At 37.9% G+C, this 19,564-nt stretch overlaps 1 protein-coding gene across 1 annotated transcript in view; it reads left to right on the forward strand.

The window, feature by feature from the left end:
* Positions 1-19,564, forward strand: part of VIL1 (villin 1) — a 397,885-nt gene that overhangs the window by 146,115 nt on the left and 232,206 nt on the right. The window contains exon 6 of the mRNA XM_044075234.1: positions 6,220-6,330. Within this exon, the coding sequence (XP_043931169.1) occupies positions 6,220-6,330 (111 nt within the window). The remainder of the gene's footprint in view (positions 1-6,219; positions 6,331-19,564) is intronic.

The raw sequence follows: 19,564 nt of genomic DNA on the forward strand, positions 1-19,564 counted from the left end.
TTCAGATTGCCGCAGACTGCCAGGATCTCACTCTGCCATGGAAAACTTCATTTCTGCAGATAAGGCCCTCATACCTTTAAACAAAGACTGAACAGCATGCAACAGCACCCTTTGGATCCTCTACTATTGAAACAGCTCCAACACATCACTTCAGGAGACCTATGCAGATGCCTTCTCCAGGTCCACAAAACAAATGCAGACAGTGCTGGTAAATTGTAATCACCCCTCCAATGTGCAATTGGAGACAGCTGATCCACTGTTTCATAGCCAGGAGAGAATTCAAAATGCTCTTCCTGACTTTAGTGCTAAATTACTGGATGAATCTACCTCTCCAGCAGCCTGGTGTAGACTTTCCAAGGGAGGTCTAGGGGCATGATCCCTCTGTAACTGGAACACACACACACTTCAATCCTTGCATCTGAAAATAGGGATCAGTACTCTAGATGGCTAAACCAGAGGAACTTCCCTGCCTTCCACTGATACTCCAGTTCCTTCAGCAGTTATGGCCAGATCTTATTCACTATTGCAGCCATGTGACAAAGGAACTTTTTAATTAGCAACATCTACAGAAATTGATTCAAAGTCACTGTATCCAACATTCATCTATCCCTTCAGAGAACAACCTGAACTGATCTGCCTCACCCTCCTGAGATGCCAGAAGGTTTGCCAGAATCACTTTGAGACCAGACAAAATCATTTTCCATGGTATCATCAAACTCTTCCAAAAGTTTGGGCTTCACTTTAGTAAATCCTACCTGCAACCATTGCCTTCCTTGGCTATCAAGACCTATCAGTCACATCTAGAGACTCTCTTTGAGGCATTGCATGGAAGTTTTCTTTCTTTAACTTGGTGACTTTCCTTATTGCTGGTACTCAGATCCAGGTCCTAGAGTTACTACCATGACAAGCACAGACCACCTTTTGGGCACATGTCCTTGCTGCCACCTCATAACTGAGGCCTTGAATAAGGTCCATCTTTTATCTACATTTATATCCTCCTTAAGTATATAGAAAAAGCTATTTCATAAGTGTGAAATTAATTTCTCCCTCACAGCAGAATTAGCTAGATGATCTCATTAAACCATTAATACATATTTATTTTTATGGTCTATCAAGCCACTTCTTAGCAATTTGAATGAACTCACCACCAAGTAGTGATCATCTGAGAACTTAATACCTCATGAGAGTCCAAAACATACTAACTCAGCTGTGATGACAGGACCACAAAGTTAGTCATTGATCTTTGGCCATTGTTGCTTTGCTGCCAAGGATATTTACCAAAACCACTTTGAACGTGGTGTTTGGTATGGACAATCCATGTATCAACTCACATAAGTCATTCCATTCAATCATACCTCTCTAGCTATCACCATCATTTCCACATGAGTGCTGATATTTTCCAGAAAAACTAAAAAGTCAGTAGATGATATAACGTGACTGTTCCTTTAAACATTTGGTGCCTTAGCACCATTTAGAGTACTAGAATGTGAATCACATGGTCTGGTTTATTAGGTTTCCTGCACAGCCTGAAAGTAAAGCTGTTAAATGTTTTAGCACCCAACTTCATATTTTGTCTCTCAGTTACTACAAAAAATACCAAACATTACATGGTGCCAGAATTAAATCATAATGAAAGCATTTAGTGTGTTATCATCATTCATTTGAGAATGGTGGAAATGCGGGAACCAGTAAGAATCTTGTTACAAGCATTCTCCCAGAAAACTAAACTGGGCGCTGTAGGGTCAGGTGTTTGATTTATTACTGAGTTACCATGGAAGAGTTAAGAAGCCTGAAAAGGTACAGAGTGCAACGTGTCTGCATGTGACAGGAGAGGAAGCCTTAATTGTTTATACTACATTTCCTCTTGGCAGTCCAATAGTACTCACTTTACTTAGACTTTAAGAAAGTGTTACAATGTAACGTACAACACAATATAGATAAAAAGGTAGAGCAACTCTTTAGTCTTTATTATATGATGTCTACCCAGGCCTGGGACAATGTCTTCTTTGGTAAAGTCAAAGATGGATCATCAGGGGATCACTGTAGAAGTTATAGTGAACGTTAGCAAGAAGGACAAGCAACAATGTATGACATCATATTCTGCTACAAGCATAAGGCAAATGCACACCCAGATATTTTGTTTTAGGGTCAGGTCCATGAACACATAACTCTGCAAACCACAAATGATGGAATATTTTAGGTTAAAACATAAAATACTGAAAAATAAAAGAAAGACAAAACAACAATTTAAAGTGATTTTGCAGGAGGGTAATCCCCCTACATTCCCCACGTTCTGCAAATTCTATATACTGAGATTGCACAAAAGTGGGAAAAGGAAAATACTTAGTCGCTGTTGTACTGCAACAGCCCACAAAGTATTGTCTGCATTCTGTAATCCGAGCGTTCTGATTATTTATGCTGGCATTCAGAATGTTCTTTGAACTGAACTTTCGATGGGCTGCCCTGCTCCCTTTTATTTATATGGTTGACTCTAATGCTTTGACTGTAATTTCATTTTCACCAGAAAGAAAAAAAATACAATCATTTTTTCAGTTATACATCTCCATCAAGGACACTGCTGTGAGTGCAGTGTGAAAAAGCAGTGCTTATGAAGACCATATATATTCTGCAGTTGCAGCATATATGATTCAGGACATGAGTTATCAACAGCTATCAGTGAACTTTATTCTGGGGTTTGAGTCTTATTGCATATTATGCAACTGAGCAAGTCAATTAAATAGATTAGTACTTCCAGGTTGCCTATGAACAAAGGAGCCTGTGCTTGGCCGGTCATATAATAAATAAACATCTGTGTGTGTGTCTCTCTCTCTCTCTCTCGATACACACACATATATATATATATATATATATATATATATGTGTGCGTGTGTGTGTGTGTGTGTGTGTGTGTGTGTGTGTGTGTGTGTGTGTGTGTGTGTGTGTCTCTGTGTGGTTTACCTCATATTGGTGAACTGTAGCTAAAATCAGCGAATGTATTGGTCATAAGTTGTGCAATAATGGACAATTGGGGGATATGCACTTTCCCCAGGGATTTCTGCAGACTTAGAGTTAATATATACAGTTATTAGGAGTGTGTAAGACACAGTACCACTGCACCAACACCACCTACTAATTACATATACCAACTCCAAGATTGAATAACAGTGGAGAAAGGACAAATTCTCACTTCCCACTATACCATGATTTCACACACAAAAAAGCCATTAATAGGATAATTCAGTATTATAGGCTTCAAAAGCAACATCTGATATTTTAAATGCACTGCAATTTTATATATATATATATATATATATATATATATATATATATATATATATATATATATATATTCACTTCAGAAGCCTGAAAGCCCAAAATCTTGCATTTCAAAAGATTGAGACCAAAATCTTAAAAGTTCAAAAGACTAAAAACTCAAAATACTGAATCTCAGAATACTGAAAACAGATAGGATACCAGCACTTACTATATTCCAGCACAACTACATACAGAAACAAGTAAAAGATAAACCCTTTACCACTTCTACAAGTATAAGAAGGGGGGCAAGCCACCATGAACCTCCTATATGGGGGGCTGCTCCCCCCACACCTCCTGCTACTTAAATATATCAACTCCGAGATCGCACTCCACAGAAAAAAATGGGAAACATACCATTACATGTTTCATGACTGCCTGTTGTAACCTTAGTCATGTTCCCTTCTAACTTGCTATACAACAATATAACTCATGTTAGTGTAGTGAAGTGCAATCTCGGAGTTAATATATTTAAGTAGCAAGGGGTATGGGGGTGCAGCCTCCCACATGGGGTGCAAATGGTGGCTTGCCCCCCCTTCTTATACTTGGAGAAGTGGTAAATGGTTTATCTTTTATTTGTTTCTGTATCTACTTCTACTGGAATATAGTAGGTGTTGGTGTCCTGTGTGTTTTTAGTATTCTTAGATTCAGTATTTTGAGTTTTCAGTCTTTTGAACTTTCAAGAATTTAGTCTTAGTCTTTTGAAATTCAAGATTTTGGGCTTTCAGGCTTCTGAAGTGAATCCATATATAGGTCTACTTCATAACATTGAAATTTCATACCAGTGAATTTCATAACATTGAGACCAAAACATCTAAATCCCAAAACACTGAAAACCGAAAACATTGAAAACTCAGAACATTAAAAGTGTGCTTCATAACATTGAAAACTACAATGTATATGTAAATAACATCCTCTCCACCTATAACAACACCTAACTAACAAACACACTTTCTACTATGTTTCTGCAGGGGGGGCAAGCCCCCCTGCACCCCCCATACCCCCCCATAATTAAATATACAAATTCCAAGATCACACTGTTGTTCTTTTTTCGGCTTTTCCTGGTTAGGGGTCACCACAGTGGAACTCCGGTCCGCTAATGACTGGCAGTTGATTTTTACGGTGCCGAGGTGCCAGCCCAATGCCCAACCTTCAACGAAGGCACACCCATTCACGCATGTCTTTCGAACACCACTCGACCACGGGGAGGACATGCAGACTCTGCACAGAAGGCGCTCCAGCCGAGAATCGAACGGGAGAACCTCTTGCTGTGAGATGACAACGCTACCGCTGCACCACCGCAGCTACAACTCAAGATCACACTACAGGGGAAAAATGTTAATTTCCTAACCTCACTGTATCACAATCAATATACACTGAGGTTAGGAAATTAAATATTTTCCACTGTATTGTGATCTTGAAGTTGGTATATTTAATTTATAGGGGGTGGGGGGTGCAGAGGGGCTTGCCCCTTTGCAGAAAGTTAGTAGGAAGTGTGTTTGTTAGTTAGATGTTGTAGGTGGGTGGGATCTAATTTACTTGTGCAATGTAGTTTTCAATGTTATGGAGCACACATTCAATGTTCTGAACTTTCAATGTTTTAGGTTTTCAGTGTTTTGAATTTTCGATGTTATGGTCTCAGTGTTATGAAATTCAATGTTATGAAATTTCAATGTTATGAAGTAGACCCATATATAATGGGTCCCTATCATTTGGCCAAATACTCAGATGAGTGGATGACTAAATATTAAGCCCAAAAAAAACTCGAAAACCCAGACACTCAAATAGGAACAGGACAAACATACTGCACAGTGAAGGTCCGTTCCTTTTGAGTTTCTAGGTTTTCAAATTTCCAGATTCAATATTAAGTAGTTTGCTCACTCATCTGAGCATTAGATCAAGTGATAGGGACCTATATATATATATATATATATATATATATATATATATATATATATATATATATATATATATATATGTATATGTCCCTTCAAAGGATTGAAAGCTCAAAAGACTGAAAATCAAAATATCTAAAACTCAAAATATCAAAAATGGAATTTTCCCCTTCTCCAGTGTTCTGTGATCTTGGAATTACTATATAATTAGCAGGGGGTATGGGAGACACAGCCTCCAATATGAGGGGTACAGGGGGGCTTGCTTCCTGCATTAAAAATATTTTTGATATTTTGAGTTTTAGATATTTTGATTTTCAGTCTTTTGAACTTTCAGTCTTCTGACATAGACCCATATATATATATATATATATATATATATATATATATATATATATATATATAAACATCATACATACACACACACACACACACACAAATATATATATATATATATATATATATATATATATATATATATATATATATATATATATATAAACACACATACACTGAATTTTTACATTATGTCAAACCCATCTTTAAACTCTACAGCTTATCTTATAACTATTCATTAGGAAACAACATAGGAATGTGTTTTGCATTTTTGCTCCATGACATTTGTGTGTGAAGTTTTGACAAGAAATACGATTATATAATGGTGCAGTGCCTTCTGTAGTCTTGCTACCCTGGAATGAATACCTACTGACAGTTACCAGACTTATGAAGGCTAATAATGTTGTACATAGGCCAAAGACAGAGAGATTACACAGCAGATGTTTCAGTGTCATGTGGCTCTAAAAAATAATCAGGTTAACAGGATTTTTTACTGTCCAAATGATTTTTGAATGAGGTCTTGTTTTTGTTTGCACTAGTGGTGGTTCACACTGTATAGCAGTTATGCTACTCTCTGAAATACTGTTTTTAAAATATTGCTGCAGGGAGTTAATTTAAATGTGATAAAGCATGATGCTTGTGAATTATTAAGGATTGTTCCTGTTTTTGTTCCTGGTAGGTGGAGATGAGCTGGAATAGCTTTAATCGTGGTGACGTCTTCCTACTGGACTTAGGAAAACTGATTGTTCAGTGGAATGGTCCAGAAAGTAACAAGATGGAAAGATTAAAGGTAATTCATGGAGTTTAGAATTTTAGAATTAATTTCTAAATCTGACAAATATAGGGCTTTGCATTTTTTAAATACCTTGGATGTGTTGCAAGGTATAAAGGAAAGTTGATTTTTTGAGGGTGGGTGAGTGCTGGTAATACATGCATATAGTGAAAGTGAAACGTTTAATGCCACTGCACAATTCCACTCTCATATTCATCTTCCACTTCTAGACTGCATAGCCCACTATACCATTTTCAGCATTGCCCCTCCCAGAGAGATCTTCCTTCTCAAAAGTGAGTGTCTGTCATACTTGCATTCTTACTGACCACAGAAGTAAAACAAATAGCTTAGGCGTAGTCTACAACAAAGATTTTAATTACTGTTCTGTCATTTGGCTACTCTTTCTACAACCATAAAACAATGGTCTGTACATCCTATGCCCATTGTTCTTGTCAAGAACATGATGCTATTGTATATCTGCTTATACATGTTTGTGAGTACTGTAATATACTCTGTACTCTGATAACACATGCCCCTTACTGTCAGCTCTCACCTTGTCCCTTACTAATCTGCACAGGGCATGCCACAAGACACAAATCAGTGTAACATATCTGCTAGTCTTATTTACTCTCACTCTGTTCCATAGGCAGCTTACACCTCCCAAGAGTGGCTTGACTGTCTTATCTCTTGACATCTGGCAAGGCTGCATTCAAATGTGATCCTTGCCTTTGACATGGGGCCTCCCCTCATATTCCATCTAAAGATTTTAATCTCTGAGGTGTCTTCAAAGATATATGCCAATATATATGAATTTTTTTGTCTCATTAGAAAACTGGATGAACGTGAAACATGATTTCAAGTTCTTAAACCTGTTCTTATAAGCTACTGAAGCCTGGTTAAAATGCTGCATACCTGATTTTCATTTCATTGTCATCATATATTTCAAGAGGAATAGACTATAAGACTTTACACAAGATTGGGACTATGCTTTACAAAGGGAGAAGACTGCAAGGTAGTTTAAAGATCAATTGTGAAAAACATGGAGACATCAAAAATCCTCTGTATGACAGACTGCTTCATCAGACACCACCATTCTGATGTCCATACATGTCGGGGAAACATACTCCCTACATGCAGTGCCCATGAATTTAAAGCAGCTGTCCAAATGCCCACTTGACTTTCTCATAAAAGACAAGTTATAAAATAGTTTGTCCTGGAATCATATGACTACCTAAAGGCTGTTTTGGTTGATAGCAATAAGGGCGTGCATTAGTATATACCTGCCGAGTGACATGTGGAAATGATTCCGGGGAAACAAAATTAAATGTCTCATTTGCTTACTTACTTCACTCTAGTACCTTAAATGATGAGCCTTCCATTGCACTGCTGCTAAATGCCATTCATTAAGTTGATTAATATTAAACTGAGCAACTTTATAGTCATTGTGCCCCCTCTGTTATTATATCCATCCATCCATCCATCCATCAACCATTCATCTATCCATCCACAACCCCTTTCCCATTTTAGCATATGAGGTCAGGGTGTCATTTCAACAGTGACAATCACCAAGAGCCACATTTTACACCACCAGGTGGCTAGCTCAGCCATGGTAGTTCTTCCACACCACACACTTGCACCTATGGCCAATATAGAGTGTCCAGTCCACCTATTGCATGTCTTTGGAATGTGGGAGGAAACCAGATCACCTGGAGAAAACCCACGTTAACACAGGGATGATATGCAGACTCCACACAGAAGGCAGCCCAGCCAAGAATCAAACCAAGGAACCTCTTGCTGTGAGGCAACAATGTTATTCGCAGTGCCACTGGGCTGTCACTGTCTCTCAATTAGTATATGATTCCACACATATCCTAAACCTCATTCCCAGAGCAGTTCATAACAGCGAATTATAACAAGCATTTAGAAAGCCTACATAGAGTCATTGTCTCTAACATGCTTCCATCAGTAGTCAGAGTCTGTATTTACTCTGACAAGACAATGCAGATTCTGACCATTGCTGCCTGTTTTAAAGACTGCAGCAAGCTCTCTTATGGATGACTTGGATAAGGTAGACTGACAATGCATATTATTCTCATCCTTTATCGATTAAGTATTGTATCTATACATTATGGCTGTGTAATCCATTGGCCGTACTGCTCCTGCATAGACAAAGGCCATTAAAAAGCAGAGCGGGATTGAGTCACATATTAAAGAGCATGAGAGTATCTTTAATCTGATGAATCATGCCAGAAAGAATACAAATAACAACTGGATAAAGATACATTTCTTCCCTGTTAGGAATGAAACCAGATATCTAAACAGTATCAGAATGTTTTCATGAGGTTTGAGCAGCAGCGATAAGTGGTGATTTCATTTTGTGAATTAATGGTGGTCTTATCTTCATTGCTCAAGTCTGTGAAGAAGACATTACCTACATAGCAACGGTAATGTGTGAAATGCTGTTCTTGGTTGATTTTTCACCTACATGAATTTGAGTTGATTTTTTCACATAGATGAATTGGGTGCCCTCACCTTCAGTTATGGCAAGGTGCTGTACCACCTGGCCAAACTGCTGTTTAATCACTTACCTGACTGTAGTAGTCCTCGTGCATGGTGTTCTGCTGGGTTTCTTACAGTTGAAAATAAAATTCTAATCTGAATCTGATGCACATTTTCAGTTTTTCCCATCTTTTTGGATCTGCTGCTTATTACCAAGGAGGAGAAACCCAGGCTAAGAGTAACTGTAGGTCAATATCTCCTATTTTCACACACACATGCACACACACACATGCACACACACACACACACACACACACACACACACACACACACACACACACACACACACACACACACACACACACACACACCTACTTTGCCCAGACTATAAGATAGATTCACTGCCACCAGTCAGTTACTATAAGGCTCTTAAAAGGGTATCCAATTATGCTAAGTGAAGTTAAAATTAATACAAATGATAATGTTGACCAAACAACCAGGCTTTCAGGAGTGACCATAGTTATTACCAAATAAATATATGCAAGTACTCTCAAGGCTTAAGCATTTTCTAAAAGAACCAGCCACAATGAAAAGTTTAAATATATTTAATATTAAATAATAAAAGAACATGAAAATACTAAATATCTATTTACAGTAAACACCAAAGTTTCAGTAACAGGAAATATTAAAAATAACACAGTTGGAGAGATTCACATAGTTACACAAAAATAATACTCAACTATTCTCACTATATTTTCCTGACTAATCTAAAGAGTACTGGTCCCTGGTCACTTACTAGCGCAAGGCAAGATGAAGTGGGTGAGTGGTCTTCCTTCTTGGTCAGGTTTCAAAAACAGAGTTCTCAGTCTGACTGAGAGACATCTTAATATAGTATCTAAATATTTCAGAGATGATTACACAATGGCATCATATCTGGTCATCTAATGTTTGGTTCCCATGCAACCCCCATTGCTAGAAGCTGTCAGGATTTAGCACCTATGTGTTACCATACACACAGAGCTTTGCTCACACCTGCTGCTATTCCTGGAAGTCATAAAATCATTTTAACAATTCCACTCTTCCCACAGAGCTACTAAGCCAGGCTTTTCATAGACATTTTGTCTCTGACTGCAATCAGAACTGTAAAATGCAATCTTGATGACCTCATTTAATTTCAGCTACTTTTTTTCAAAGTTTGCTGCAGTTGATTTATGATTCACCTCTTCTCTTCCAGTATCCTCTGTTAAAACATATACTTTTAATTCAGTCACAGTAATACATGTACATCTCTTTTCTTTCCAGCACGGCACACTGTTGATACATTTTAAACATAAGCATCTGTACACATCCATTTGATATGCAAATGACATACAATTATTTACAAAACTCCAGCTTATAATGGCATCTGTTACACATCCACTGCCCTACTTCTCCTGGCATGATTTGCAATACCTCCTGTCATTACAGTATGTTCAAGTATGCACTAGCACAAAATGAAACATCTCCCCCAATGATCCCTTCAGTAGTCTGTCCAAGTATGCAGAAGCACCAAAATGAAACATTTCCCCCAGCAATCCCTTCAGTAGTATGTTCAAATATGCAGAAGCACCAACATGAAATATTTCCCCCAGTGATCCCTTCAGTAGTATGTCCGAGTATGCAGAAGCACTAAAATGAAACATTTCCCCCAATGATACCTTCAGTAGTATATTTAAGTTTACAAGCAACAAAATGAAACATTCCCCCAATGATCTCTTTAGTATTATGTCCAAGTATGCAGAAGCATGAAAATGAAACATTACCCCAAACAAACCCTTCTGTAGTTTCAAAAATATGTACAACCACCAAAATAAAACATTTCCCCCAATAACCCCTTCAGTAGTTTGTCCGTGTATACACAAGTACTTCACTGGCACCAACATGAAACATTTCACCAATGACCGTTTCTGTAGTATATCTATGTATGCACAAGCACTTAATTGACACCAAAATAAAACATTTCACTAATGACCCTTTCTGTATTATATCTATGTATACACAAGCACTTCACTGACACCAGAATGAAACATTCTCCTCTTTGACCCCTTCAGTAGTTTGTCCATGCATGTACAAGCATGTTGCTGACACCAAAATGAAACATTCCCCCAGTGATCCCTTCACTAGTATGTCCATGTATGCAAAAGCACTAAAATACAATAAACTATGTATTTAAGTAAAGTCAATTATTGTACCTCCTTTTAAAATGTATGGTAGTACATATTCCTTTTTTCCCTTCCCACACCGCTCCATATTCTCATGATAAATTGCTGCTTACTGACATAAGTTCAGGGCAATTAACACATTTAGTGTGGAAATTAGGTCATTTTAGATTCATGTCTATGAGTCCTACTGATACTCAAAGTATAATGCCCCTTATCTGTGTATTAGCTGTCTGCTATCGCTTATGCCTTAAGTATGTTAGGCTTTTGCAATAAAGAGGCATGTTAACACAATGCCTCCACATTTTTGCAGTCATCTTGAGGGATGTAACTTGCATAACTACTTAGTGCCATTCTCACGGATTACCACCATGAAAATGTGAAGCCCCAGAATATGAATACTTGCCTAAATCTGTGAAATAAGGGCTGCATATTCTAGTCTGCATTTTACAATTACTGAAAAAACAGGCAGTTTGCCCTAATTTGAGATGCTAGAGTTCTGAATTACACAGCAAACATAAGGGTTTGTGCAGTGGACACTAAGCATAGCACCACTTTGTAAAACAGAGATTGCTGAACGCGAAGTAAATAATGGTAACACCGCTTCTTTTTGCAGCATAAACTGTAATAAACAGAATATTGTTCACTGTTACATTTTGATCAGCATACAGTAACCGTAGCAATGCTTTGCATATGACATATTACAGCAGGGAGAACCATCTGAGTGGAGCTCTGACATTTTGCTTTGCGTGTCATCATGATGAAAATCTAGATGCAGCATTTTAAACTCTCTGTGAAAAAACATATTTACAACTTTCTTGTTGAATTAAAAAGAACAAGACACAAGCACTATTAGCAACATAGCATTACTGTGTGCTTACAAGCCCCATTCTGATACTCAGTGCAAGGGATGGGTGCCCTTAAGATGTGACATTTTGTACTCTGCTTTAAAACAATGGCAAAATAACATGCACTGTTGTAAAATAACTAGGGAATGCAACATTTGTCATTTTGCAATATTTGGAATAATTGCACTTTACAGCAATGCAAAAGTAACATACACTATATAGGAAAAAATGTGGTAGATACTGTCAGGAACATAGCACTGCTGAAGCATAGTATTTTACAATGTCTACAGAAAATAACAATGAACACCGCACCTTTGAAAATAAAAAAAAAAGGAAAGAAAAATAAATGTCAGACACAGTTTAAAATGTCTGTGAAAACCCACATTTGACAGTATGTTATTGAAAAAAAGATGGAACACACACTCTTAACAATTGCATGTTCCCAATCTGTGTTCTGAAACTCCCAGTGGGAGGAAACTGTATGAACTGCCAACTAGACCATCTATATTTTGGTTTTCACTTTATGGTAACAGAGAAATACCATAAACAATCTTAAAATAATTCCACAAAGCAATATTTGCCATTGTACCATTGAATAAAAATGCACGTGTTGCACATGTATTGCAAGAAAGAAAATGATGACCACTTTCTCTTCAATTACATAGTAGAAGTCTCCTCTACCTATTAATATTAATAATAAATTAACTGGAACTGCATTATGCTGCTGATATATAATGCAACTCTCCAATGTATTGCACACCCTTTAGCATTTTCATGTGACTCTTCTCTGTCCCTACTCAATTTATCCTCTCCTCCATGTCTATTGCCTTGTATGGACTAATTTATCCCCTTGGTATGCAGTGTTGGGTGAAGCAGACAAGAGACCATCACTTGTGACTCAGAACAATGAAGGCAGTTTATGTCCCATGGGCTGCTGTAGGTCAGGTCTCTCTCCGAGGTAGGTTGGACATGTAGCAACTACTTTGTGGCACTTAAAAGGTCGATTTTAAGCCAGAATAGCCAGCAGCCATACCCTTACAGCCTGAATACCCTTCCTCCATACTAGCAAAGTACCTTTAACTACTAGCTTCGTATAACTTATTCCCTGGCCTGTCCTCTCCCTCTTAGAATCTACTACTGTACTACTGAGATTGTCCGCTAGGTGGCAGCCTTACCCTAGACCTACCTCCCACTCAGCTTACCTGCTACTCTTTAACATATTTTATTTTCAGTCCCTTGACCAAGTTTTGTTTGTTAGCTCACTCTACCTCATCTTTCTAACTATTCCACTGCACCTAACAAAACTCTCTCCTATCCTTCCCACAACATTTCCCCAACCTCCTTACTCTCCTCTAACTTTACTTACCTTACATTTTGAGTTGTTTTCACTGATTGTTCTTCTCCTCCTTCTTTTGTCTCTACCTGCTCTGTTCGCCCTGCGGGCTCACACCACTCCCCTACCCTACCCCCAATTCCCACACACCTTCAGTGGTCCTAGACTTATACATCCTAACCACACCCTCTTCCCCATCCTACCAATCCTGCATTCCCTCCACTTTAGATAATTGAATCACACCTATCTGTCTCCCTAACCATTCAAAAGCTCCCTCTACTCAGAGTTACTTACCATATCCAATACCTCTCCATATTGTCTTATTCTAGTCCTACCACCTCTACCTCATTAAATACCAAACTTAGCAACATGCCAACAGCTGCTAACACTACTCTAACTAAGTTACTAATCATAGCCTCACTCATACCTGTTCTAACCTCAGCCTATCTCCTAACCTCATTCGAAAACCTGAATTATGTTCACTTTCACTACCCTCTAAAACAAACAGCCCTTCAAACTCTTACTCTCTCCCATAATCATATAAATATGACATCAATACCTAGCTACTTTCTAGCCAAATATCACAGACTCGCACACATTAAATATATTAAGCATACAGTAAAGAAATTTAAATATCAGATCAGTTATATATATAATCCCATACTAAAACTAAAAAAACCTCTCTGTAAAAGATGGTGACATCCATCCTAACCCAGGCCTAGCCAATGTCTCTACAATTGTATCTCACTGCCCCAATCCCACTCACCCCTATTAAACTCCCTAACTCACTCCTAATAGCACATCTCAATATCTGCAGTATTAATAACAAAGTTGCCCATCTGCATGCCCTCTTAGATGTTCACTCCTTTGACATCTTATGTCTGACAGAAACATGGTTAAAACCTGGAACTAAAGACAATGAAATCATCCCTCCAGGATATAATATATTGAGACATGACTGCATAAAGCGTAAGGGAGGGGCCATAGCAATACTATCTAAAGATGGTCTACAAATCATCTCTGTACCTTATAACCCACCACATGATAATAATGGAGAAGTCCTTATTTCCAGACTTCAACTCAAGGCTAGTAAATCCCTATACATCATCTGTATCTACCTACCACCTGGTAATAATACCAGTTCTATAGAGGATATCCTAAGCTCATTGTCATCAACTTACCCACAAGAAACAATAATATTAGGGGACTTTAATATTGACTGGAAAAGTGTCAATACTGAAACTCCAACTGCCCATATTAACCTTCATGGCTTCTGTCAAACCATCAACTCCACAAACAGAATTAACAAACCAAACAAAAAAGAGAGTACCTTAGATTGGATTCTCATTAATAAACATCACCAAACTTATAAGGTAGGAACCTTACCTGATGATGTTAGTGACCACTCACTGACCTACATTATCAGGCAAAAAAATGATACTTCCATACCCCCCACATATAGAATTTTACGATCCAACAAACACTTTAACCCAGTTCTATTCCAAAGTGAGCTCAGTGCTTTTGACTGGAACCCTCTAAAATGCTCCCACTTGAAGAAGCTGTTAAATATTTTAACTCTAAATTCTTAACTATCCTAGATCACCACACTCCTAAACGTTCTACTAGAATCAAGTCCAAACCAGCCCCATGGCTCTCAAAAGAAACCAGACATAAAATCCTGCTCAGAAACAAAACTTGGTCTAGGTGGCGTGCTACCAAAAATACCTCAGATCAGTAAACATTCAGAATGATGAGAAATACTACAAAAAAGCCATAATCACAGACAAAAAGAACTTCTATTGTAAACTACGGCAAACCCACCAAAATAATCCACAAAGGTTCTGGACTAGTATCAATAGACTCCTTCACCCAGGGCACTCTAGTACACCAACCCCTCTAGGAGCCATCATAATACTCCCCAACAAACTGCCAATGCCTTCAATACCTTATTCACAGAGGCCATACAATCTCTAGCAAGTCAGCTTTCCCCAGATAGCTCAAGCCTTCCTACCTCCATTCCAAGCTCTCTGCCTACATTCCAACTGCAACCCATCTCTACCTTCGTCATCTATAAACATCCAAAAACTTAAGCCTTGTACTCCTTCTGCTGACCAGTTACCACCTGAATACCTGCAAAACTCAGCCAAAGCAGTAGCCTATCCTATATCTATCCTTATAAACAGAACCATTAATGAGGGAACTATCCCTGACATCTGGGAAATCTTACACATTATCCCCCTACATAAAGGAGGTAACTCAAATGATTATTCCAACTATCGGCCTATAGCCCTTCTATCACCCTTAGCAAAAGTCATGGAAAAATGCATTCATCAGCAGCTACTAAACCATTTCATTCAACACAACATACTAGCTAATAGCCAACATGGCTTTAGGCCATTCCATAGCACCACTACTGCCCTCTTATCCTTCACCGATTCCATTAATAGAAACCGTAATAATAATATCCTCTCATTTGCACTCTTCATTGAGCTCTCAAAAGCTTTCGATATGGTAAATCACCCTCTTCTAATAAGTATTCTTAAGTCCCTTTCTCTTGACACTCAGGCTGTCCGATGGTTCAATTCCTAATTCAGCAATAGGCAGCAGGCTGTGCTCTGGGAGAACAATCTTTCATCCCACTTGCCAGTCACTCTGGGAGTCCCTCAAGGCTCCATTTTAGGACCTCTCCTCTTCTCACTTTTTATCAGTGACCTATACATAGCAATTCCTCAAGCCACCTGCATACAATATGCAGATGATTCTATGCTCATCTGTTCAGCCACCTCCTCATCTGAACTGCAATCCTTGACTCAGAAAGTATTTAACACAGTGGAGACATGGTTTGTAAAATGTTGCCTCCTCTTGAATCCCAAAAAAACTAAGCTTCTCCTCTTTACTCCTACCAGTAAGTCCACCCCTATAAAATTCTCAGTGATCTCTAACAACGGCACGCTCATATCCCCTGACTCTACCACCAAACTCTTAGGAATTACAATAGGTAATAACCTTAACTTTGATAGCCATATTAACAACACTATAAAAACAGTAAACAAAAAAATGGGCTCCCTATACAGGATCAAATCCTTCCTAACTCCAACAGCTAGAACCACAATTGCCCACTCCCACCTACTCTCAATGCTTCTTTATGCCTCACCCATATATACCAACCTGAAAAAAAATAACCTTCTCAAACTAGCTAACTCCTATAATAACATTGCCAGATTTGCCACTGGGAACCCCTTCAGAACCCACCACTGTCAGAATCTATAGCAGCTAAATTGGCTAGAACTTCAAAACCAACTACAACTTTCCCAACTTACCATTGCCCGTAAGATCCTTAATCAACCTAATAACACTCCTATACTTTCAAACCTCATAATCCCTTACAAAAATCTCAATACTTTACGCTCTTCTAACAAACTTCGAGTTAGCATAAGCAAATCCAACAACTTGGCAGGGAATTCTCTTTTCTCTAACACTGCAAAAAAAAACTGGAATCTACTACCTAGTGAACTAACTTCACTACCTTCCCTACCCCTCTTCAAACAAAATCTCAAAAGACACCTCAAAACACATTGGTTATGCCCCTGCAGCAACCCTGACTAATGTTCTGTCTTTGCTACTATTATCTCCAGGATCCTGCTTGTATGCTAACTCAATATTGCTTGCTATTTCAGAAAGGCGTACTGTAATCTAGGATATGTAAATGAATTACCTTTTGTGAACATCATGTACTATTTACTGTAAACTATCTGTTGTATCTTATTCTTAAATGCATTATTTTATCCTGTATACCAATATTTTGTAATATTTTCTTCCTGTTACCACTGCTTTGCTGTCTTTGTAATCATTTATTATTCAGATTATTGTTTTTTTATTACTGCTTTGTGTTACTCTTGGAGCTTTTCTCCCCGGGCCGCTACTGAAAATGGGCATATATCCAGTTAGACTAGCCCGATCAACAAATGTAAAATAAAATAAATAAATAATTAATTATTCCTGCAACCTTCCCTGAAGACAGGAGAGCTGAACATCAACCACACTGTCTCATTCTTCCCAAGCAGTCTCCAAGGTCAAAACTTGCTTTTCAAACCCTAGTCTTCAGCAGTATAGCCTGGACTAAAGCTGCAGCACCATTGTTCTAGCTAATATAACAATCAGATTCAGACTTTGTTGCAGCATATATCTGAGAAAAACCTCCCTAGTACCCACTAATATGAAATTTGTGAATTCATATAGATCTGTGGAGTAGCTAGGCAGCAAAGTGGAGCAGTGTTTAAGACTGCTGCTTCCGAGCTCCTGAAGCCAAACTTAACTTTAGATTTCTGCTCAGTGTGGAGATCACCCACTAATCTGCATGAATCCTGTCTAGGTACTTTGGTATCCATCCACATCCAAAAGCATGCCGAATCAATTAGCTTGGCTACGCACTTGTGCACATGTGGTTTCACACACACACACACACACACACACACACACACACACACACACAGACAAATACATATATATATATATATATATATATATATATATATATATATATATATGGATCCCTATCAGGTTACCGAAGTTTCAAAATTCGAAATTCATATGGTTGAGACCATATGGTAAACGCTGAACATTTTGAATGGAGATTGCCGTGCAGCATGGAACAGGAAATTTACCATTTTCTTCACTGTAGTGCAATCTTGGCGTTGGTATAGTTAATCAGCAATAGGTGTGGGGGGTGCAGGGTGGCTTGCCCCCCTGCAAAACATTAAAAAAAGAAAGTTTTTGTTTTTTATCTATTTTTATTTTAACGTTTAAAGTTCTGAAAATTCAGTCATATCGTCTCGACCATCTGAATTTCAAATTTTCAGAATTTGAATAATCTGACGTAGATTCATAAAGATATATATATATATATATATATATATATATATATATATATATATATATATATATAGGTGTACTGAATTTCAAAGAAACCCCTGATGTTCACAAACTCGACCACAAAATCTCGACTTTGCAGACATCAACATGCTACTAATCATGCAATAAGTAACAATGTCAATGCACACAAATATATAAATTAAATAAAAAAAAAACATTTGTTTTTGCAGGGGGGTCAAAACCCCCTGTAATTATATATACTAACTCAGAAATTGGACAATGCCAGGGGAAAGCATTTATTTCCGATCCTGGAGAATTGTGCATTTTTACACAATGAGATGAGCACCCCTCTATCTCCTTATAATTCTAAGTGCTATTTGATTTAGTAGATGTGGAAGAATGCACAATGAAGATCCCCCTTCCATAGATTTGAGAGTGCATCCTGTATCCTGGTCACTCGGAGTGAAAGTTGTACTTTGTTAATGGAAGTGGAACAGTCAACCTGTCTAGTCTTTCACGTTCAGGTTAGAAGATGAAAAATCTCAAGAATGAGTGTCCACTCAAGATTTAGATATAATGTGTGATCTCTTGCAAGATGAACTATAGGTTAAATGTGTTTGAGAGATACAGTCAGATTCCAGAGCTCTGTTGTTTATATACCAAATGACTGTGATATTTTTGTGACCCCCTGGAAAGCACCTTGTTTTAGACAATTCCTGAATTCTGTGATTGCCAGGTACTCCAGGTACTGTGCAAGCATTTTCTTCAGATCACTATGCATCTTAATTAAGCAGGAGGTAAATGATCTTAAAAAAAAAAACAGGACTCCAGAAAATTTTCATCTCAAGTTTGGAGGGAAAGCATTAGTAAATAAATGGTCAAAGATAGTAAAAGGCCTTGTCATATCTGATGGTGATGCTGAAATCCACCATTTCAGCTTTTTAGAAAAAGAATGACTAAAAATCATGGTCATCTGCAGGGGATGCACTAAATGACCCCAAATACTATTCACATAATGTGGGAATTTCCTCATATATTTATTTTGACATTTTGTATTATCATGGCACTTGCTGGCATAAAGCCCTGAACACTGAAGACAAATCTGGCTGATAAACGCAGTTGGGACAACAACATTCTAAAGTATCATATTATCTTGCTTTCAATACCTATTCTGTCAGGAAAGCCTCTTACACAGAATCCAACAGAGTTCAGCAAAGAACATACTATCATGAGAAGAGCTAAGTCTGGTATATTAGTGTTGATTCTCAGCCCTAAGGAATTCAGAAAGGGAATGCAATCACCAGGTTCTTCAACAGTTGTTCATCTGATGTTTTATAAAACAATCCCATAGGTAAAGATAAATATGAAGGTCTCTTAGCCTGACAGTTACTACTGTAAGGAGTAGCTGCTTGAAAGATAAGGTGGGAGCTTTTACCAGACCTAGTAGAAGAACTTCAACTAGCAACGCTGACTCGTCACTTAAAATGTCTAGAAACCTTTAT

This window comes from Protopterus annectens, chromosome 6.part0 (assembly GCF_019279795.1).
Source record: "Protopterus annectens isolate FY-2018-M chromosome 6.part0, PAN1.0, whole genome shotgun sequence".
NCBI classification, from domain to species: Eukaryota; Metazoa; Chordata; order Ceratodontiformes; family Protopteridae; genus Protopterus; species Protopterus annectens.